Source organism: Sylvia atricapilla, chromosome 3, assembly GCF_009819655.1.
Source record: "Sylvia atricapilla isolate bSylAtr1 chromosome 3, bSylAtr1.pri, whole genome shotgun sequence".
Classification (NCBI taxonomy): Eukaryota; Metazoa; Chordata; class Aves; order Passeriformes; family Sylviidae; genus Sylvia; species Sylvia atricapilla.
In genome coordinates, this window is record NC_089142.1 from 25,013,563 (window position 1) to 25,037,429 (window position 23,867).

At 36.6% G+C, this 23,867-nt stretch overlaps 1 protein-coding gene across 1 annotated transcript in view; it reads left to right on the forward strand.

The window, feature by feature from the left end:
• Window positions 1-23,867, forward strand: part of PRIM2 (DNA primase subunit 2) — a 91,966-nt gene that overhangs the window by 33,588 nt on the left and 34,511 nt on the right. The window contains exon 7 of the mRNA XM_066314961.1: window positions 20,045-20,112. Coding sequence (XP_066171058.1) covers window positions 20,045-20,112 — 68 coding nt within the window. The remainder of the gene's footprint in view (window positions 1-20,044; window positions 20,113-23,867) is intronic.

Sequence of the window (23,867 nt, forward strand, 5' to 3'; positions counted from 1 at the left end):
AGAATGTTAGGCATGTGTCACCCCTTGTTGACAGAAAGCAAATATCTGTTTTCCTATAAAAGTTGATGATGGCTCATACTGCATGAGCAAATAAATAAAAGAAATGTAGTAGGGAGATGTAAAAGAAAAAATAAGAGCTATGAATTAATTTAGGATATATTTAAATTTAAAATCAGTCTCTTATCTGTCACACACAATAGATTTTGCTGTTAGATATTTTAATAAGTGTGATTTCAAAGGCAAATTACAGTATTTCTTTTGAAATATGATTTATTTTAAACTTTACTGAAATTTTTTCTCTAGATTGTTGCTACTGAACAAATTAAAATCTTGGGGTGAATCTGCCTTTGAATTTGGTATGTTCTCTGACACTGCTGTTTAAGAAACAGAAGGCTTTGGAGAGCAGACATCTTGATGCCTGTAGTTACCTTCTCTTTCTTCCCTCTCAGTGCTTTTATTGCTCATAGTACAAGTAGCCAATTTTAGACTAACCAGTTTTAAATAGCAAATCCAGTTGGACTTTTGATCTTAAATTATTTCAGGAGGAATGAAAAAGGGAATGTGGTGGATCATCTGATTATGTGCTTTTGGCAAAATTTAGGCTGGTGAATAATCCTTGGTTTTCATTATTAGTGCCCTTTCTAGTGGAAAACTATTGCACACTTCTATTCATCTATTTATTTTTCGTATATCATAGGATCATGTTATTAGAGATTGCAATAAGAACAGAGATGATTGAACTAATAGAGAGGGAATTAAAATCTTCCAAGCTGCATGTTTTTCAAGCCAGCACAGTGTTTAGATTTAAATGGTTCCAAGACAATGGGTAATTCTTATGAAATGAAGTCCACAGCCTAGTACTCAGCTCTTAAGAGAGTTGGATTTTTTTCAGGCATGGATATGGGATACTTGAATTCAGTTAGTGCAAGGGAGGATTCATCATACAGGACATGAGCATCATAAACCTGTGCTCTGCTGCTGAGGGATTAAGAAGTAGATGTGGAGTAGTGGAGAATGAAAACTCCTGTCCTGCTCCATGCAGGGTGCTCTGTCAGCACTGCTGGCAAATCTGTGCAGAGGCTGTGTGAGGGCCATTGTGAGCACTTCTTTCAGGTGGACAACTTTCCCCCAGGCATGAATGCTATTATGAGCAGAAGAAGGATATGTGATATATGAAAAAAAGAAATCCATTTTATATTCTTTCGTAACATCCTTTGCCTTTGTGACAATGTCTAGGAGCCACAGAGAACCTCTCAGGAAAAGAAGCAGCTTTTGTTTTTGGGTGTGTTGTTATTTTTATTTTTTTATTTTTAAGACCTGGTTCACCACAGAAACGTAATACTTTATATAGCAAATGGTAACATGGTCTCATCTGACAAGTGATTGCTCTGAGCTCAGGATTAGTTCTGCAGTTTTTTTCCTTATATTTTTTTTCTGAATGTTGGGTAGCACTGTTGAACTCTAAGTCACAGTCACCAAGATTTTCCCTGTCTACTGATGTGTGTTCCTTCAGCCATTTAAATAGCACAGCAAAAGCAACCACAATGGGATTATGTGATGCTGTTGCTTAAACTTTTAGTACCAGTGTTGTGGTTTGGATTGACTGTAGTTCACAACTAAGCAAACAGTAGGGGCTCAGTGTATGCCAGCCAAGTGCCCTGGCTGCAGAGTACCTTGGGCTGTGTGGACAGAAGTGTAGCAGGTTGGTCGAGAGAACTAATTCCCCCTTTACTTTCCACTTAATACACCACATCTAGAATGTTACGTCTAGTTTGGGGACTTGCAGCACAAGAAAGATATTGATAAATTGGGGCAAGTTTTGTAAACATCTACCCTCTTGCGTTTTTTGCCTGTCTTTACTGCTGAAGTTGAACCTACTGCTTACCAGATTTTCAGCTCTTTTTCAGAAGAGCTTTTCTCCAGTGAGTTGGCCGTCATCCTGTACCATTCTGTCATAGGTACAGGACTTCTCAGTTGGGCTTGGTGAATTTCAATTACAATTAGTCACTTAAATTTCTCCTGCAGCTAAGGAATATGGGTGGCACAACACAAGCCCAGGCAACACATGCAGTGTAGCACAGTCCAGCCTTGGCTTACTCAGGCTTACTGTAAATGGAGTTCTTAGCTGCTTGCATTTTACAGTGAGCTGGTTAGCATCACTCCGACCTTCCAACAGCTTTTCAGCCTTCCAATTTAACCTGGACTATAAAGTTGCAGCTTAGATACAGGGATCCAGAATCCAAAGTCTTGTCAAAGCCAAGGCAAATGACATCTGCTATTCCTTACTCACAGATGAACTTGTTTTTAGATAGAAGGCAGTGATAGAAGGCAGTCATGTTGGTTAAAAACAAATAAAAATTATAAGTGCATTTGAAGAATACCAACCTCTGTGACTTTCCCAGGGCCTAAAGTGAGCCTGCCTGGCCTGTTGTTCTCCACTCATCCTTATTGCTCTATCAGAAGATGGATGGAGGACTTGCCTTTAAGTCATCAGGAGACTCTCCTCATTAGAGTAGCCTTCCAGCCGTGGTGGAGAGTGGGTTCATAACTTCAGCTCAGATGCATTCTGTCAGGTTTCACAGACTTTCATGAGAGGACATTTCTTGGTAGATCTTTTACTGAATCCTTTTTGACTACTTGGTAGTTCTTTGCTTCCTTAAATCATCTTTATAAGGTGTATATGTCTGGAAATTAATCAATAAAGATGAGCAAAAAGTGTGAAGGTTAGAATTGCTCTCAAACTTGCATTCATCTCTTATTTGTGGCATTACTCTTAGCAGCTAAAATATCTAAGATCTAATTGATTTCTGTTCACTTTTGGAAATTTGGAAAGTCAATATGTAATACTGCTTCTTTTGTTTACTATGTCCTGTCATTTAGCAAACATAATTAAACTATGCACTTTCAATATTACATGGAAATGCTATAGCAATTATATTTCAGTGACTGCATAATTGGACTCAAAGGTTTCCTGTATTTGCAGGATTCGAAAGGCAAAGCAAGGGAATTTCAAAATACTTCTGGGTAATTCTGTCAGTTTTCAAGTTAGATTTTTTTGCCTCCTGAAGTCTTTATTCAGCTCTTTAAAGTAAGTTGTGTGAGTGCACTGTTTTCTGTGTTTGGCTCGAATTTCAGGAAGCTTTCAGAAAAGCATGCTCAGGCAAAACCCTAAAAATCCAATTCTTTGTATGAATTTTCTCTCCAGGCTGCTGCATTTCCACAGCTTGCATCGTGGTCCAGCTGGACATTTTACCCAGCGAGTGTGGAGCGTGGAGCAGCTCTCTCAGTTGTGTGTTTTGTGAGCTGGCTCTCTGTAAGCTGCCGTGGCAGGTTTAGGTGTGGTCAACACCCAGGTGGTGCAGTGACTTCATTCCATAAGATTTAGCATTGACTAAAACAAGGATCTGACCGTAAATGAACAATTACATTTTTCTTGTTAATTATTGTTGAGACTGCTTATCATTGATTTCTATGGTCAATTCCTTGTTCTTATTTTCTTGCCTGAGTGTTTTAGTTAATTTTCTTCCTGATGTCATTGTATTCTTTCTAAATGGACATATGTTCCTTTTTTAATAATATATGTTAAAAGATTTTTGTCATCTTTAAAAGATGAGTGGTTCTTTCTTTCTGAATATTTTTTACCGACTAGTGTTGGTCCTAGAAAATAATGCTATCTGTATTTACCAAAAAAGCAGAAAATTGTTGCTAATTAACTGGCTACTCATTTGTTTTGAAAACTGCTTCTGTTTGCCTGTCTTTTCAGCTTTCTGAGGTCATTGCTTGAGCATTTTCCCTCAAGTCCCCTATAACCTGAAATACTGCAGATGTATCATCATCAGTGGACAGCTGGCTGTAAAAGTCATCCTGTGTTTAGAGCTTTGTTTTTTGCATCAATGTGGTTCTATTCATTACAGCTCACCTTAGTATGACCACTATTCTAGTTTAAGATCTCTGTGTTTGATGTTTTCCTGCAAAATTGTGTATTGGATCTCTGTAGATACCATTTTACCAGCTGGCTATTTAGAGCATTGTCCTTCATTCAATACTGCAAAACGAGCACAGCCTATTCCAGGTGCTCTGGAGCCACAGTGGCACAGGGGTTCAGGCACAGATTTTTGTTCTTGTCAGCACTGCTGTGAAATTATGCGTCAGGTTCCTTGCAGAGAAGATGTATTCCAGATTTTAGGTATTACTTCAAGGTTATATCTAAAACTTTTCAAGGAGGTGATGTAGCATCTTACAATCTTATTTCTCCCAACTTGTGTTTTAGTTAAATTCTCTTCACTGTCAGATGTAGCTTAGGTTGAGTTGTGTGCTCCCTGTCTGGCAACAAATCCAATTCTTCAGCAAGCTTAAAAAAAAAAATCAACCACTATTCTACTATAGGCTGCAATAAAAGTAAATAAACAAACAATGCTACTTATTTTTTGTAGAGCCACAGCCTTAAAAAATATTTATGCTAGGTGGTAACTGTGCAGCTTACTGCAGAGATTAGCGAATTAGTGACATGTGGCTCTATTACCTTCCGCATTGTATCTGTGTTACACCAAGCTATGACTGAGAAGTAAATGAAAGTAGCAACAGAGTACCATGCTACCATGATGATTTTATCCTTAGGACTTATGATGGAATCTCTAATGAAAGCTGTGTGTGTTTAGCAGATGTGGGGGCAAGTACATTCTGAAAATCATTCTACATATTACGGCGTTTCTGCATGTGAACTTAAATATAGTGCAAGTGCATAGCTGAGATTTGCTTCTACTCCAGTTCCCGTCTGCCTGATTTAAATGGCAATAAAAGTTTAGGTTGTCTTACACATCAGGGACAAGCTGAAACGCTGTTACTTTCTATGTTCTAGCTGGTAAACCAATGAAGAAATAGAGGGCTGAGTAAAAAAAATATATTGGTTTGGAATGCTTCTGCAGTTGTCTGCTCTTGCAGCAAGATAAAGCAATAAAATAGCTTTGAAAAAGATTTGACTCATTTTCTGACATAATTTATCTGTAAGCAACGATTCCTATATAGCTCAGTTTTGTTGGTTTTGTCCTGTAACAACATTTCCTCTTGCAGTTTGCAATGGTCTTTCTCAAAATAATAAAAGTAATAAGAGGCATAGTACTTCCTGAGTAGTAGAGATCTGACTTTATAAATCCTAACCCTGTTAGTGATACCTTTGCAATAAAAAGTCATTTTTGTTTTCCTAGACTTGTAGTTTTAAGCCCTGTTTGTGAATTTTCTGTCAGAATAGCAGTGCTGTATACACTTGTGGATGGTGTTGAATTAAAAATACAGTTTAATCAACTCTTATGATCTGGTTATGCAGCATTAAATTAGTAGACCCCAGAAGTGTTTAGAAACAGGTATCTGTTTAAAAAACCAGATACCAGAAGATACTTTTAAGCACTTGACAAGATTTTTTCATGCCTCCTTCTGACCACGGACCCATGAAACTGCACGCCTGTAATGAAGAAGGGCAGTGTCAGATATACTTACTTACTTTTCTTTTTAGAACAATTTTATTTATCTGCAAGATGAAGTAACAGATCTTTGATGTCTGAAGTGATTCTAAACCAACCTTAGAACTGTACTCTGTGAGTTAAAACAGGTATTCTAAGTTTTTCAAGCTAGTCCTAATAAATTAAATTTTTCTTACAAAAAAAATTTAATTGCTATTTGTTGGTGTATCTTACAGTGCATTTAAATGCTTGTAATGGCTAACTAATAGAGTTTTATATTTATATATATACACATATATAATGTTTTTATTCTTGTGTTTTATTATTTAAAACTTCAATAAAAAGAATATGTAAATTTAGGAAAATAGACCTATCAGTGTAATCACTGGATTTAATACACTGTTAAGTATAAGGTGCATATCACTGCTGTGGTCAAGTCATTATGGAGAAGACTTATTCACTTAGTGGTTGAATATTGAAGTTCTGGATGTGTCATTCCTAAAACAAGATTCACCTTAGTAATGAACAAGGCAAATTATGAGAATGGTTTGTGTTTTGGTTGGCTTATTTTACCTTTTCAGGTTACACATCAGTCCCGAGTACTTTTCTCAAAAAGGTGAGGATTTACTCAGTCTTTGTTATGTCTACTAAGTAACTGAAAATTCTCAGGAACACATGAGGAAGATTAAATCCCAACAGGCTATTTCAAACAACTTTTCCTACCTAGTTCATACTGTGATTCTGTGAATTTAAAGTTTATAGGGTTTTGATAGAGATTCCTGGGTTTTTTTGTTGCATAATAGACTGTTTTGTAAAGTTCTTTTTGTTTTGAGTGGAGAGGTTTTGGTTTGGTTGTTTTTTTGGTGGGTGTGTTTAAGTGTACTTGGTTAACCATTAGGACTATGTGAAAAACAGTTGCATTTTTATTAAAAATACTTGTGGGAATTGACAGAATCTTGTTTCTGAGTATTTGGTGATATGCAAAAATTAAGCATGCTATTTTAAACATCTTTGCTGTGTTTTGGTTCAGAAAGAACTTGAGATGTTTTTTAGGATTTGAAATGGAATATTTGAGTTAAGCAGTGATCTTTTATGAAGACTGTCTTGGTTTTTATTTTAAATTTTGTTGCATCTAGTCTTGACTGCTTAGCTTATATAAATTGTGTTCTATCACCTATTTCTACCCAGAAACCCTGATGGAATTCTGTGACTTTCCTTGTGTATTGCTTTTGATCTGTCTTTATCTCTTTTGGTCTCTTTGATGCTTGTTTGGTACAAGGTTGGCGTGTCTTACTATCCAATTGTATTTCCATAGTGGTGATATTTTTGAAAAATACTGATCTGGCCCGTGGTAGCTTGACACTGTTGAAAAGTGCTTTAGCAATTGGCAGCTCAAGAGCAAGGCAGATGCTCCCATGCAGCATCACTTTGTGCTGTAGATAAAGGGGGACTAGTTTGGTGAAAATCGTGATCCTTGTCTTTATCCAAGCTTCAGACTGTCTCAGGCAAACAAAATTACACAGTCCTTGTACACATTGCCTTCTTCATCTGGAGTACTTTATAGATATGACATTCAGTGAAGAACAGCTGAAGTGGCAAGTGGATGTCAGAGAGAGAACTGAAGTGGCTCTTTCTGAAAATGAGAGGCATTTGGCCTTACTTGGCGGAAAATAACCTCTTGCTGGATGTTACAAAAGAGCCAGTCATCTTTAATACTGTTTCACTGGTAGTAAGTTTTCTGTACTTTTTGTTTATATATAGATTATTTCATTGAAAAATATTGTAAAAGGTTAATTAAAAACAAAAAATACAATTGAAAAACCTGCATGACAATTAGTATGTCTTTTAGAGCATATGGTTAAGAACATTGCAATCTCTTAAAACTCTGTACACTGGTTTTGACTTTCTCTCTTCATTTTCCTTTCACCCTATACCACTTGGTAGGGCTGGGTTATGAAGTTGGGAATACAGGAGTGAAACTGAGCCTGGGAAGAAGAGAGTCACAGAAAGGTTGTGTTTTGGTTTTTTTGGGTTTTTTTCCTACCACCTAAATCTCTTTTTATTGTCAGTACATGAGCTTTTCCCCAGGTTGAGTCTGTTTTGCCCGTAATGGCAATTGATAAGTAATCCATGGACTTGTAGATCAATTTTCTCTCACCTTCCTGTTGAGGAGGGGAAGTATGTGAATGGCTGGGTGGGAGTTAGGCCCTAGCCAAGGTCTACCCACCAAATGATTCTATGACCAGCTCTCACATTCTTTGAAGAGAGTTGCATCAAACAAATCTCCTATTGTCAAACTGTGACTGGTACTGTGAACTCTGAACCGGGCACTCCCAGCAAGGGTCGGGTCTTGGCTGGTGGCTTCAGTTCTATGCACGGTGGTTCCCTCTTGGGTTCAGCCTTTTGCAGTGTTGAATGTTCATGGGTGAGTCACCTGCTCCTATTCAGGCCTATAATTTTTTATTTGTTTGTTGCATTCTAGTTTAGGTACTTCGCATAAGCTGTCAGTGGCCTCCTTGGTGATGTCTCTTTGAGCTGCTCTTTATCTAAAGCCCACCTGCTGTTGTTACCTGAGATGCTGTCATTGTTTTGCATTTTGGCCCAAATGTAAGAATGCAAAGCTCTTATGAGTTCATCCATTCTTCTTGATTTTGTGCTGCCCATAACTAAACCATTAGAATGAGCAGATGTTGTTTTTTAGGCAAGCTTGCACCAGTCATTTGTGCTTTCCTCATTTTACCTGTGTACACTGCTATCATCTAAAGAGTTAGAGCTGGACAAACGTAATCAAATTCTTATTTTCTGAATGACACCTCCAAGCATACTTGGACAATACAGTTGTTTCTGTCACTTCTTGAATGTATTAGGGACAGAAAGTTTGAATAAAGGAAAATAAGGATGTTTTGTTGCATATCTTCTATTTTGACGTAGTGAATTGACCTTAAAGAAAAGAGATAATATTTTAGGCCAATAATTTCCCATTTAACTTTGCTTTCTAGAACAGTGTTCTATAGGCTGAGGAGTGACTGTGATTGCTCTAGCATTTTGTGGGAATTGTTTACTGCTTTTTCCTAACCTCTTCCATTATCTCTTTCACATAGATGGAAAACAATGTGATTTTCTCAACCTTGGTAACCTTATTGTCCCAGGTGATTTTTCTCCTGCTTGAGCATTCTGTACAGGCTTAGTAATTGTAAAGTCACAAGTTGTGTGAAAAGAAGCTAATTTTCTTATGCAAAATGGACGATGGGCTTTCACAAGATTTTCAGTAACTGTTAGAGAAAATGTTGTAAAAAGCAAAATTAAAGAACTGTGCAGGTTTGGAATCTGTGTATTTATGGTCACAAGGATGATGCGATATGCTGAGTGCTGTATGAAATATGCTTAGTAGGACTTAGGAACACTGTTTCATGAAATAAAAAAGTAGCTAATGGGTACAAATAAAAACATGTCACTCAGTTCACCTGGTCCCAGTGTAGTGAGGGCTTTGGAGCCATGTTGGTGTCCAAGGGTTATGCCAAACCAATCTGCAAAAGAATTAGTAAGCTCACTCTCATTGGTAAGTTATCTTTAAAATTTTTATTTGCTGTTGCTGTGTTGATGAGCTACCCAGAACATGACTGATATGAAATGGATTTGGATCTAGTAACTTCTACCTTTTAATTGTGTATAGACCTTATTCTTTTTATCCTATTTTTTAACAATGGCTTTGCTGAACTATTTAGAAAGTTGCTTTTTATGTACTTTATGTACTCTTTCTCTACATGGGTTATTTTCTGTTATGAGATCGTGGTGCAAGTAATTGTGAGCAGCTTTAGAGATCCTTTAGGGCTTTATAATTACTTAGCAGCCATGGTGAAACAGATTTGATGCTAGAAGCAAGAGTTCCTTGGCTAATATAAATACTTGAACTACTGATTACAGCCTCTGATCCTCTGCCAGTAGTAATTACATTCTTTGTTTCTCTGCCCTGAGGGTGCTGAACTGCTGTAACTTAGGAGAAACCAAACTTCTGCAGCCTGTTGCCAGACACTTGGCCAATACCATTGTATATTTTCGTGGCTCCCAATGGATCATAAACTGCGGTTTGAAGAGTGTTAGAATTATACAAGAATACGAAGGGTATTTGGTAACGAGTTTTGCTTTACAATGTGTTGTTCTTGCTTCAGAAAATGGATACCAGATATGTTCAAAGGATAATGTTTGGGGAGTACATTCTTCATAAGAACTTTTTAGTACTTCCTTTAATTGAAGGCGGTACTGTAAAGTAGTTTTCCTTATTTTCTGAAATGCACTTGCAGTACCTGATTTAATATTTATTTGGTTTTCCTTTGCACATTCATCTGGCTTCAAACAACTTGTATCTTTCAGTCCTGTTGCTGGACTCCATAGTCTTTTGGTTGCCTGTTTTTGTGTGTGTGGAGTTCCCGAGGTGGCCAGCAGTGTCTGCACAGTGTGTGTGTATGAGGAGTACATGGTCAGCCTGGCTGGGGTCAGGGGCTGGCAGCAGCCTGGCTGTTTGGGGCCAGGAAGGAGAACATCCCTGGGGCTAGGAGCCACCAGCTTCAGCTTCAATTCAGCAGCTTTCTGCTCTGAAAGGCACTGAGCCACAGGCCTTCATAAGGCTCAAACGGAGGTCCCACTTCCATAGTTAAGTTCTAAGGCAGCAATATAAATAAGTAGCTAAGGCAGTTTTATAAATAAGTAGCTTTTTTGGAGGCTTGGTTTTCTGCTTCATGAAGTTTACTCCTGGGTGAAGTGTTCTTATGTCACAGTGTATTTGTTTATTCAGAAGTAAAATATTTGTAATAATTCTAAATGTAGACAATCAACATTTTAAAAAGATCAGAGCATTGCATGTTGCGTAGAGTTGCTAGTAGTTTTCTTTGATACAAATGTCTTTTTGTGTTTTGGAAAGAAAATACTTAAACATTAACTCTTACTCATGTCTGGGAAGTGTCATTGCTGTTACTGGCAATTGAGAGTTAAGATGAAATAAAATGTTGGAAAATGATGATAAGTAGGCTCAGATTAATGCTAGATTTTAGAAATTTGAGTGCCTGTCATGTTTTTAGCTCTACTCACTAAAGATAAGAATATAATCACTGGTACTTGAACATATGGGAACCTAGGTCTTAAAACTATCAAAGACTGGCTATTAAACTATCAAAGATTTGATTTTGCTTCTTGCTTCTTAATAAAAGATAATCAATATTATAAAATATGCGCAAATGAGCAAAAGTGTTCCAAACACCTTTTTACTTTTAAAAGATGGATATCTTTCTAAGTTTTAGCAATAAAACAATTATTTTCAAGCAGTTGAAAGAATAAAGTTGAAATTCTTTCAAGCATTGAAAGAATAAAACAATTGAAATTCAAATGCTGCCTTCTGAGCTTTGAAAGCAAGGGATTGGTGTAATACAAGCTGTTGCAATAAAATCTTTTTTATGCTGTTTGTTACTAAAGATCAGGTATGGAATTCCTAAGGATTACGTAAACTTACTTGCAATTGTATAGTAAATTTGTCAAGGGAAAAAAGTAAATATATGGAGATTTGAGAAGCTCATTAAATACAGAAAAATGTATTTCAATAGTATCCTCTTTCCTTAGATGTTAGTGTATCTATCTTATTGTTTAAGGACTGAATAAGAGCACGGCCTTGGTAAGTGTCAATTTCTGTAAGTAATCCTGGTCCCTAAGAACAAGTGATTTTAAGATCTTTTTTTAATAATTATTATTATTATTACTTTATATCATACCTTATATTATATATATAAAAAATATAAGGTATAATGTAAGGTAATATATATATTATAATATATATATATATGTGTGTGTGTGTATGTATGTATACCTTATATTATATTATTATTATTATTACCTTATTTCCAAAAAATTTCTTCATTTCATCCTCTTGAAAAAGGACTTGATAATCTTGTTAGAATTTGTTAGGAAAATCATGAGTAATTCTTAAAATTTCCCTATGATGCAGATGAAAATGTGGACTGTGGAGCCTGCTTAGAGAATGGAAGCTCTTGCATGCAAAACAGGAAGGCTTAGTAGTTCAGAAATATTTGGCACTGTATTATGGGCTGTGTTATGTATTGTGTATTTGGTTTTCAGAAGGTTACTCAGGGAGATTGCAGAGTCTCCATCCTTGGAGATATTCAAGCCCTGCCTGGACAGTTCTGGTCAAACAGCTCTAGATGAGCCTGCTGAATCTGAGGGGTTGGACCAGAGGTGCATTCAAACCTTGACCACATTGTGAATCACAGTTGCTGAAAACCAAGCACACAGTATGAAATACAGACAGTGTTTCTTGATGTTCAGATGACATCTGCTGGGTTTCAGTTTGTTGTCCACTTTTCATCTGGTCCTGTCACTAGTCACCCATGGGAAGAGCCTGGCTCTGTGTTCTTTGCACCCTCCATTCAGGTATTTTTATGCATTGATAGAATTCTTCAGAGCCTTCCTTCCTCCATGCTGAACAGTTCCAACTCTCCCACTCTTTCCTCATAAAAGATGCTCCAGTCCCTTCATCCTTGTGACCCTGTGCTGGTCTTTCTCTGGTATGTCCATCTCTCTTGTAGAGGGGAGCCTAGAACTTGGACAGATAATCGATTCCCAGTATTAAAAGCTTGTTGCGAATAAAATCTAAATATTTTTTCTGAAGTACTGTAATAAACCTGATTTATAGTAACTGGTTTTTATACAGTGGCAGACATTTATTTCCTGTAGTGCATAGGGCTTTAGTAATAGGGTTTGTAAAGATAAAATACATAACCGTTTTTAACTGAAGGTTTTTATGAAGGCCTACATTGATGACTATGTAGTAATAACGATGACTATGGAAAATGAGCTTTTAATCAAGTGTATTGGATGGGTGTATAGAGAGTTGTTTTTTCTCATTTTCACTATATAGTCTTCAGCTTTGGAGAACTTTTGCTAGTGTGGTTGTTCTTGAAACAGTTTTGGAACACATCAGTGCTAGACTGATGAAGTTTGTGATGGGAAACACCTACCATGGTTTGTGACAGTGACTTTAAGGGTTTTTAAATACTAATCTCTCATATGTTCTACCCAATTGCTTCTTGTGTGATATTGGCTGGTAGCTTCTACCAAGAAGAGGTTTTATGAAGAGATTTTGGCTTTCTTAATTTCCTTCTCACGAATGAAGTGCAAGGGGCAGGATGTGTGTGTGTGTGTGTGTGTGTGTGTGTGAAAGTTTAAAATCATAACAATAAGACCTTGGGGAAATCAGTGCTGTCTGAGTTACCTTCTCCCACTTCAGTAATGCTACATGGATACAAGTTAATTTAAACATCATTGTATAGTTGAACTGAGGAATACATTCCAGGCTACTTTGGAGTACTGGAATCGTCATTTAGTCTGTGAACTCGGGGGAAGGACTGGAAAAAACAACAAGCTGTTAATAAATAATGCCAGAAAAAGAAACAAAAGATCTGCATGCAGCCAAGGAATAGTAAGCAGTAATGAAGAGATGAAGAACTGTTTGCATGAATCAGCAGTTCATAGTGAAATAAAAGAAACTCATTCTCCATGCTTGCTGTGAAGGTGAGTGTTCCAGTATACTGTTTACTTGGTTTGAAAATTACTAGGTATCTGGAAGCTGTTACAAAAAAAAGACTGAGGACTAAATTAAAAGTATTAAAAGTTAAGAAAGCTTTCTGTAAAGGCTGAGTCACTGGTGGAACAATTGGTAAAATCACTGAAGAACCTTCACAGATATGGAAAGCAGTATTATTTAACAGAAGATTTGGATTTTGCTGACAAGGTAGCTTCTTAAATGTCTACTTCAATCTACATATAATTAAAGCCTGAAGCACACTACACACTGTTGTAAGATGTAAACAATAACTTATTTTGGAGAGAAAATATCTAAGGAGCATCTTCATAACTGTCAGCTTCAACTTTATTTTAGTATGCAAAAATGTACAGGAGATGAGGTCATGGACGTGCTGTCAACCTCACATGCAAGTGAAATGATCATATGCACAAGTGATACTGCTGCAAAACCCAGCAACAGTTTGTTTAGAAATTAAACAAGGTTTAATGATTGAAAAATTTTGCTTTAAAGACTAAATATGAGACTCCAGTCCATGTGTTATTTATACCTCAGTGTGAATATGAAAGCCTAGGCATTTCCAAATGGGAAAAAGAAATCAATTACTTTCAGAACCCAGTGCCTCAGGAAAACATTAATTATTATTCTGAGTGCATTTGACAAATGTTGAGCTGAAATTAGTGGACTGTGGTTTCTTTAGAGTTGTTAAAGTATTAGGTAAATATCTAGGACATACTAGCAAGGACACTTTTCACAACTCTTAATTTGTTTCTTCTCTTATGGAAAATTTGTCCATTGGCAGCTTGAATTAACTGGCAAAATGAAAAAAAATACATTATATATGTAATATTTATAATTTAGAAAATATCTTTTACAAATAGTTTATTTCTTTATACCTGTATATAGGTTTTAATTTTTTAGATATAGCATCTAAGCAACACTGATAACTATTGTGCCCTGCCTTTTAGAGTCCAAACCCAAAATGACAGTGCTAATAATATAACTTCAGTTCCTTTGTTTGTTTCTTTTTTAAGTAAGTTAGCTGCTGCCTTTGATTTGCTTTCCTTAAACATAAAAGCCACATTGTGTTCTCTGTGGTTTTCTTCTGGCTAGCTTGTGTTACTGTGAAGAGCTGTGTGTGTGAGGAGATGGTGGGGAGTTTTATGTAATTAAATAACAAAATGAAAGTAAACCCACAAAACCAAGTTCAGTCTTATTGACACTTACATCATCTGCTAGAGATTCGAGAGGGAATTTTTTTCCTGTGCTTTAGGAATGTCAGAATTGTTACATTTGTACTAGAAGCCCAGTAATGCTAATCTGTATTATTTATGTATTTCTTCCATAAATTTGGTGGTATTTGATGGAAATAATCTAAATGCTTTATGTATTGAATTATATTGACCCATTTAAAAAAAAGTTTGATAATGTTGAAAGCATTTTTTGCATAGTTTTTTTTTTTTAGTTTTGAAGAATATTTTTTCCTGTTACATAGGTTGTGTGTTGTGGAATAGGTGTGACATTAATTGTTTGATGTAGCTTTTATTGAGCATATTGCAGTGTAAGTGCTGCTGAAATTACTTAATAGCTGAAGAAGCCTCTGCAAAAATTACTTGTTAATTTCGTACAGTGTTTGAGATTCGTAAGATGCTGTGAAAGGTTAAACCCCAACTTTTTTCAAAAGAAAATTGATCAGTGTTAAAATGTCAACTGTCTAGGTACAGCAGCACACTGGCATGCAAACACTGCTCTCTTATTCCAGGTTCCCCAGCTGTATAGCATTTGCATTGTGACATTTTGTAACAGCATTAGCACCATAGCTGATGTTTCAAAATCAATCACTTTGTGTTGGTATGAGACAGCCTGCAGCTTAGTTGGATGTTGAAGGTGTTTCTCTGGAGCATAATTAACTTGCATCCTTGGGTTCTGGCAGTATCTGCATCTCATGACTTCTTAGTGCAAAATCATACAAACCAGGTAATCTCATTCTGAAATGTCTTTTTAAAAAATAAATAAAGGCAAACCAAAGTACTATTAATATTACTTTGTCTTAATATTCTCAGAGGTACAAAATCTTTCTAGACATTGTGTCTGAAATTTAATCTAAAGCAAATATTTTGATGCCTGGTGCATTAAAATGCCTTACTGGAGAATTCATATCCTTTAATACTACATTTTAGAGAATAGCCAGCTAAAATTCAGTTTTTGTTGAAAATGAGGTCGTTTTAAAGTTTTAGAGTTTCTATTCATCGACAATGCTTTTAATCAGTGAGAAATGCATTAAGAAGTCTTTTGCAACTACTGCTTCCTCTATTTAGGCTGAATTCTAGAATAAAATACACATGAGAACTAGTTTTTGTTGCCGAAGGCAGATTGCGGTGGGAAGGAGATTTTGCATGAACGATTTATGTTTGAAATGTCATTGTATGGTAGAGTTTCCCTTTTTATATACAATCGTGGCCTTATAGTTGGACTCTCTGTAAGTGGAACTGAGACTTAAAGGCCTGCTATTTATCATAATCTTGCTGGATATTTGCACAATTCATCTTCAAGACCAGGCCGGATGGGGCTCTGGTCTAGTGGAAGGTGTCACTGCCCTTGACAGAGAGTTTGGAACTAGATGAGCTTTAAAGCCCTTTCCAATCCAAACCATCCTATGATTCTATGTTGATCCTATAAATATATAAAGGGTACTCTGAGATGTGTGTGGTGTATCTATAACAATATAGTGAATATTATGACACAGTCTTGAAGTGAGTAGAACTAAAATGTTTCTACAGCATTATTTTTAACCTGTTCCATGTCTTGAAATGGAAATAGGGAGAGGAAAGCTTCCCAAAGGGTTTTGTAGCATCTCCTGGAGATTGTTTTTTCTTTTGATCAAATGTATACTCCAGAAGGATAGCTAATCTAGATGAACTAGGGTTAAGGAAAAAAAATCCAGAATTAAGGCAGAAACTTTCACAGAAAGCATCTTACTGTCTTGTTTCTCAGTTATTCCTGGTGAAGGGAGAAAGCTGGGAACTATTATTCTGACTTTCAGATACGGCATGGCTACAGTATTATCAATAAAAAATCTGAGAATGCTTTGGTTACATAGAATTTGATATTCTGTTAGATTGGTTACATTTAGAAAACATTTTGAAATGCTGGCCAAACAGATCTTTGAATAAAGTTTGTCTGGTATTGAGTTGGAGAAAGTGTAGTACCTATTAATGTTAAAAAGCTATTGGTAAAGGCAGTCTCTGTTTCATAAAGTTCAAGAGAAAGACCTGAATAGGTAAAGTTGTGTTTGATTAGTAGAGCAAAAAGAAATTTTATTTCATTCCACAAAAGATAATTTCTAACTGTATACCATTCCTTTAGATGAGATACTGCTGCAGGTACTGCTATGATGTCATGTTTTACTTTTATATTTGTTTCTATTTTTTATGAAAATAAGCATTTACCTTCTTTCCCTCTTGCACTTTGCTACTGTTCAGGCTTATACTCAACTGGGTGATGCATTTAATGGGAACAAATAGACCATAGTGCACTTATTTGTTGGGTACAGATAAGTCAGGCAGTAAGTTGGGCACCGGCCCTGCAGAGAGACCTCGACAAATGAGAGGGCTGGGCAGCCCATATGAAGTTCAACAGGGGAAAAGTGCTGGATTCTGCACCTGGGATGGAGCCACCCTGGCTGTGTGCGCAGACTGGGGAATGAGAGGCTGGAGGGCAGCACTGTGGAATGGGACTTGGGGGTCCTGGATGACGGAATGTCTCATCTGAGCCAGCAGTGCCCTGGCAGCCAGAGGGACAACCCTGTCCTGGGGCACCAGGCCCAGCACGGCCAGCTGGGCAAGGGAGGGGATTGTCCCCTCTGCTCTGCACTGGGACAGCCTCACCTCCAGTAATGGGGGCAGGTTTGGGTGCCACAATATAGGGCAGATATTAAACTGTTAGAGTCCAAAGGAGGCCACAAGGATGGTGAAGGGCCTTGAGGGGAGGGTGTGAGGAGCAGCTGAGGTCACTTGGTCTGTTCAGCTGGCAGGAGACTGGGGGGAGACCTCACTGCAGCCTTCAGCATCCTCCTAATGGGAAATGGAGGGACAGACACTGATCTCTTCAGCCTTGTGACCAGTGACACAACTGCACTGAGGTTAAAAACAGTTTATTAATTGAAAAAGAAAACCAAAACAGAAGTCCCCACAAGCAGTGCTTACCAGCAACAGACCTTGAGTAATGGCAACTTTGGAAAGAACTACCCCTCAGCTGAACCTGAGGTGCAAGGTCACCATCTCAGTTTAGCTCAGAGGTGTCGAATGTGCCTGTCTGCAGCTCACTCTGCCCCTCCTCTGACCATCCAGGCCTTGGGACTTGAATTATCTGAAGTCAGCAGTGGTTTATGTTCTCTGTAAATTAAACTGCTTCAACATGATTAGAGTATGGAGCTATGCTCTTTACTTGACAACATTTTGATATCTTTCATGTATCTAAAATGTCAAATGTCATGGTTTTGATATTTTTTCCTCTGGTATGATGATCTTTATGTTGAGTATCATATAGAGGTGAAAGCAAGGCTGTGCTTGCAGCAATTTGTCTAAATTTCATTTCAGAGTGTTTGGAAAAAATCTTCAGAATCTCAGTTTGGGATGTGTAATAGGATCATCTTTTAGAAAAATGCTGTCAGAAAAGCTCATAAAATTCTTAGCTGTTTTAAAACACTAGTAATTATTTACCATGACCTTTGTAAAAGCTGCTTTTTTACAGTGTGATTCTGTTAATGAAAACATAAGGTTATAAGAAGAAACTTTATATTTCAAAATGTTACCTTTTTTTTATAATCCAGGCAAGTTGAAGGAAAATGTGCTCTTTCAATTAAAGTTGTTCAAATATTTTGATAAGGTCTCCTCAACTATGTTTAAGGAAAGTTATCCTTAGTGTTAGATGGAAAAGAGCACTGTCATGAGGATCCCACATCTTCCTGAAAATAGACATTTGAAATAATTGGACAGAGTATTTGTTCTAAGATTGGAAAAGTGTTAGATCTTATTTTCACAACACTATAGTCTATAGAGAACATTACCCTGTCCAGGCAACATAACAGGGGGAAATGAGGAGTAATTTTGCTCCTAAGATTTGCAGATTCAGAAAAATATTGGGCATGTGGATTCTCCTTTAACTTGAAGGGATTTTTTTTTTTTTTTTTTGCCCTTTAATGGTGGATCCTGAAACTTCCATAATTCCCTTCCATATTCTTTCATTGCAACATTCAGAAAAATCTCGGTTAAAGATCACTACGTCTTGGTTCTGCCTTAACTACTACAAGGCTCCAAAATTAGTTTTAAACCGATGTTTCTGTTAATTGATAGTGCCTACACAGAAATGCAGTTTATTGTATATGCAACTTCGATAATAATGTTGATACTTTTTCAGGTTTTGAATGTTACTTTTTTTTGTCTTGGTTTGGTTTTTGGGTTTTTTTGGGTTTTTTGGTGTTTTGTTTTGCTGTTTACATCATTGCCCAGTCAGACTTTCATAAACATCCTGTCTTAAATGGAGTATTTCAAGTACTGCATAGAGGAAAATACAGTATACTTCTTGTATATAAATTGTACCTATGTATTTGACTGTGCACACAAATACTGTTTTCTGTACCTCTTAAGTTAATAATGGAGAAAGAAGCAGAAGGTATTTCATGTGGTTCAGTCTTTGTTCTGGTAACTTTCATTGCTGTTTAGAAGGCTTCTTTTCAGAAATAATTTCTGATTTTCTGCTCATGTTTAAAACAAAATTAGGGGATTATTTTATAGAGGGTGTGAATATAGAACAATACATATATTGACCTTTAAAACTCAGTGGTAGGAAAATGAAGGGTTTTTCTTAATTAAAATAAACTTCTGAATAAATGCAGAGTTTACTGAAGTCATAGTGTATCATGTGCATCTCAGTCTAGTTCCATAAAACATGGGAGTGTAGATCATGCTGTAACTGCCAAGATAGCTGCCTTCTTTAAAGGAGGATGAATGGGTTGCTGACAGTGCCAGGTTAACGTTTTCTGCAGCAGTCAGATAGGATGAGTACATTTAATAATCAATAATTAATTAATACTGCATGCTATTTTTGAGTTACCTGTAAAATACTTAAAAACTTGATGCTTATTTATATGATGTGAAATATCTTGAACTTTCGAATTTGTTCAAAGGTAATTTTCAAAATACAGCCTAACTTGGCAGCCACAGAATCATGAAATGCATGTTTGTGTTCAATATTTTATGTTAGATACATGTCAGAATTATCCAAAGTGCTATGTTTGCAGCTTTTATAGGTGAAGGTAGCCATCCTATATACAGATACCTAGCAAATTTACTACATATATTTTTCCAGTTATTTTAGTTAATACACCAATTAACTAATATGCTACAATAGTCTGACCTGTATTTGTTGATCTATAGACTGCTAGGTTTATTTTTGCAGATGAAGTTGAATGTTTTAATTAGTCATATGAATTAGAAGAAAAAATATGTATTTTAGAACAATCAAATTGCAAAACATGTTACTCCCATTTAAAAAACACATGTACACAGAACCATGTTTATATAAAAGTCACATAGTGCTAAACACTATGTGAGTTGTTTTTATACAGATGTAAATTATATATCATATGACTTCATGGGTTATATTTTCATTGGTAGAAGGCTGTCTAGGAACAATATGACTTCTATTTCGAGTATGTTTGGAAAAACGCATACCACTTTCAATGATGTCTTGCTAATTAATTCTAATAGCATTGTAATTTGAGAAAAATTATTTTTCACTGTTTGTTAACTTGTAAATATTTCTGCTAGCTTCAGATTCTGGAAGGCTGTGCTTAGTTATTTTTAATAGGAGAAATGATGTCTTACCCAATGTTGTATAAAATTGTAACAATGCATTGTGACTTCTAACATAATTTCTTGCCTTGTGCTATTAATTTTTTAAGCCAATATTTTGTTAATTGTACTCCTTTTTTTTCTTCCAGCTGACAGCACGATCACTACCTTCCATACAGTCTGATGAGAGACTCCAGCCTCTGCTTAATCATCTCAGGTATTGTAAAATGAAAGCATGAGTATATTCCTTCATGCAGATTAAAGTAATTGTTTTGGTAGAATGCCTTAGGTACAAGTTTTTTGCAGACCTCATCTGTGTGATTGATTTTGAAAAAAACCCCCCAAAAGTAATTCTTCAACTTAACAAAAGCTTTATAAATGACATGGAACATAATTTATAGAACTAGTGTTGCTTCTAAGTAACAAAAAGTAGTTGTAGCTTTTATTTTATTTATTTTTATTTTATTAAAAAAGGGGTTTCTTTAATAGCAAGTGCAAAGTTGTTAAACTCCTTTATGAGCAAAACAGATTCCAAATTACAATGCTCAGAGCATTGGCCTTTCTTGTTGCAAATATTCTATGCTCTCTGCTCTTTTTGAAAGATTTTGCTGTTACTGATGAATGGAGTACTAATTTGTTCTTTTAATGGACCTAAGTAGATTGCTGAAGGTGTGTAACACTACAGTAAATAGTCTGCCTCCCTCTTAACTGTGTGTGTATAGATATATATATATATATATATATGTATATAAACTTGCTACTGTATTTGTAGAAGAGGGTAAGCAGAGAACTCTAGTCTCTTTCTTTTATATATGATTGCTTTTTGCCACTTCATATGGGAGACTGATCTTACTATCATCATATGCAGGAGGGCAAGGTCCATACAATTAGAGTGAGCTGGTTTAGAATCATGGAATAATTTAGCTTGATGTGAGCCTCTGGAGATGATTTAATGTAGCCTGTGCTCAGTGCAGATTTGGTTAGATCAGGTTGTTCAGGTGTTTGTTTTTCTAGAATTTTTAATGTCTCTAAGGATAGAAATCTACTTAAATACTGGATGCCAGCAATGAAAGCTGTTTTTGAACACATGCATCTTAGCATTAAGATCACTGAAATGATGTTGGATGAATTAGAGATGGAAGTATTGAGGCTCCATCATGGCAGCACTGCATGGGGAATTGGGATGCAGATCTAGTTTACTAGATCATGTTTCTTATTTTCTATGGTGTTCTACTGCTTGAGCTATCTGTTCTCAAAACTTGACATTTTATTTCATTTTTAAAAGTTAAAGTAACACTGCAATCCTTGTTGTCATTCATTGCTCTTGAACAAAGTTCAATCATATGTAAATAAGCAGAGATGCAATGAAAGCTATCTTTTAATTTTCTAATTTTTATTATATAGAAAGAGTTTCATGTTTTGTTTTTAGTGTAAATCAGAATAGAAAAAATAGCTTTCTAGTACTGTTTGTATGAGACCAAAAAAAAGAGAACATTTTTAGTTAAAATGTTAAAGTATTTTATGCAAGATTGTGTTTAGGGATTTCACATGCTCACAAGTAGACTACAAAGAGATTTAACTTGCTGAAATGTTAACTATTTAATAGACATGCAACCTTAATATTTAAATGTGTGAGAAGAACACTTAGCAACTCCTGCTTTGTATGGGGCTTACAGGCTTGTAACACTCTACTGTTTAAAATATTCATCAGGAGTAATTTCAGATGGACAAAACCGTTTGTTGTAATCCCATCACACTACTATAGGACTGGGCCTATAAATGAGTTATAGGGAGAAGCTGAGTTGACTTAGTTTAGTCCAGTGAAAAAGAAGCTTAGGGGAGATCAAACAGCAGCCTACAACTTTTTGGAGGACATTGTGGTATTGGAATTTTCAATGGCAGCAGAGGATTTAACAAGTGACAGTGGTTACATTTAGCAGCTTGGGAGGTTTAGATCAAACAGGAAAAATGTATATGCTGGAATGACAGTGCAGCAGGTTGCCTAGAGGCAGGTAATCTTAGTTGTGGAAATTTTTAGGATTCAGCTAGAAAAACCTATGGCTCACCTGACTAATGTTGGCAGTAATCCCATTTTAAGTGGGGTATGGGACTAAATGGTGTAACATCCTTTACAAAAAACATTTAAATGATTTTTTAAATTCTGTCTTCAAATGATAGTGAAAGATAAGGGTGAAAGAGAAACCAAGTGTTTTGCAAGACTGGATTTTTAAACAGATAATGCAATACTCATGCAGACATTCACCTTCTTTCTTACTTATGTTCAGCTCACAAGCAAGAATGCACACCTTGAGAGACTGGTATTATTCACTATCCTCAACACCTACACAGTGCCCTTCATATCCTTACTGAATCTTGTGATGCACAAACACATCTGTGACAGCTGGACGTTAGATGCTTGTGTTTGATTTGAAATTACTTGGGTGACAATTTCTGTGCCACTGTCTCTGCTGTAGTGTAGGGTTACCTGACTATGTCCTGCTCATGTAAATAAATTTCTGTGGTATTTTGGTTAGGACTTAAACTGTATTGATATATCAGTAATGCAGAAAAATCCATTCCAGATTTACTGTTACTCTTTCATTTTTGAAGTTTTACTTTTTCCCCCCAGTAGATATCCATAGTGATATATTAGGGGAGATTTAAATTTGTTTTTGTGGTACACAAATGGCAAAGTAGAAAGAATCTTTTTTTTACTGGAAGAAAGCAAAAAGTATCTCTGGCGTCATAAAGAGTAAGGAGAAGAATCCTCATCTCAGTTGCAGATATAGAAAGAATGTGACCATGAGTGGTCAGTGTAGAGGTGTGAATGGGAAATTATTCTTGACTAACCTCATAGCTGGTAATTTTGTGATAGACTCAATAGATGATGTGGGGAGATCAGTGGAGTTCATCTTGACTTTAGCAAGGTTTTTGACACTTGTAACACCTCATTGACAACTGATGAAGTATGAGCTAAGTAAAGGGACAGTGAGGTGGACTAAAAACTCCTAAGTGCACTGTTCAAAAGTTTGTGATCAGAGATGTTAAGACCAGCTGGAGGCCAATCCCTTGGAGTCCTGTTTTCTTTAGCTTCTACTTTATGGCCTTGGGTGATGGAATTGAGTGTGTACTTGGCAAGTCTGACATGATATAAAACTAGGGAGAATGATTTGCATCAGATGGGTGCTCTGTCTTTCAGATGGACTTGGGCAGGAGGGAGAAATAGGCTGCCAGGAACCCTGTGAAGTTCAACCAAGGGAAAAAGCAAGGCTTGCAGTTGGAGAGGATTGCCCCATGTGCTAGAATAAGTTCGGGATTGAATGGCCATGAATGCAGTAGAAGACCTTGAGGTCCTGCTGGACAAGCTGTGAGCCACCAGGGTAGCTGTGAAGGAAAGCAAGCTAACAGTCCTCTTGCATGGCATTGGGAAGGGCACTTGCAGTAGGTCAGGGGAGATGATCCTTCCACTCTACTCAGCACTGGTGAGACCGCATCTGCAGAGCTGTGTCCAACTCTGGGCTCCCCAGTAGGATGAGAAGAGACTGAGAGAACTGAGCCTGTTCGGCCTGAAGGAGATAAATTGCAGGAAGTGTGTGTGTGCATTTTTTCAGTGCATGTAAATGGGTGTCTGATAAGGAGGAGTAAAGAAAGAGCGAGTCTTCTCAGTGGTATCATGTCCAGTGATAGGCTAGGAGGCAATGGGCAGAGACTGAGATATACAGGGAATTGCACCTAAACATAAGAAAACACTTTTTTTGTTGACAGGGTGGTTGAACATTGGAACAGATCGCTCAGAAGGTTATGAGTCTCTGTCCTTGGATGTGCTCAAAACCCAGCTTTATGAGATCCTAAGCAACTTGATGTAGCATACACCATTTTGAGCAGGGGTTGGACTAGATGATCTAAATCCTATATGATCCCCCTTTCAGATAAAGGGAAAGAGGGTTTCTTTGCTGTGTTTGCTCTAATGTT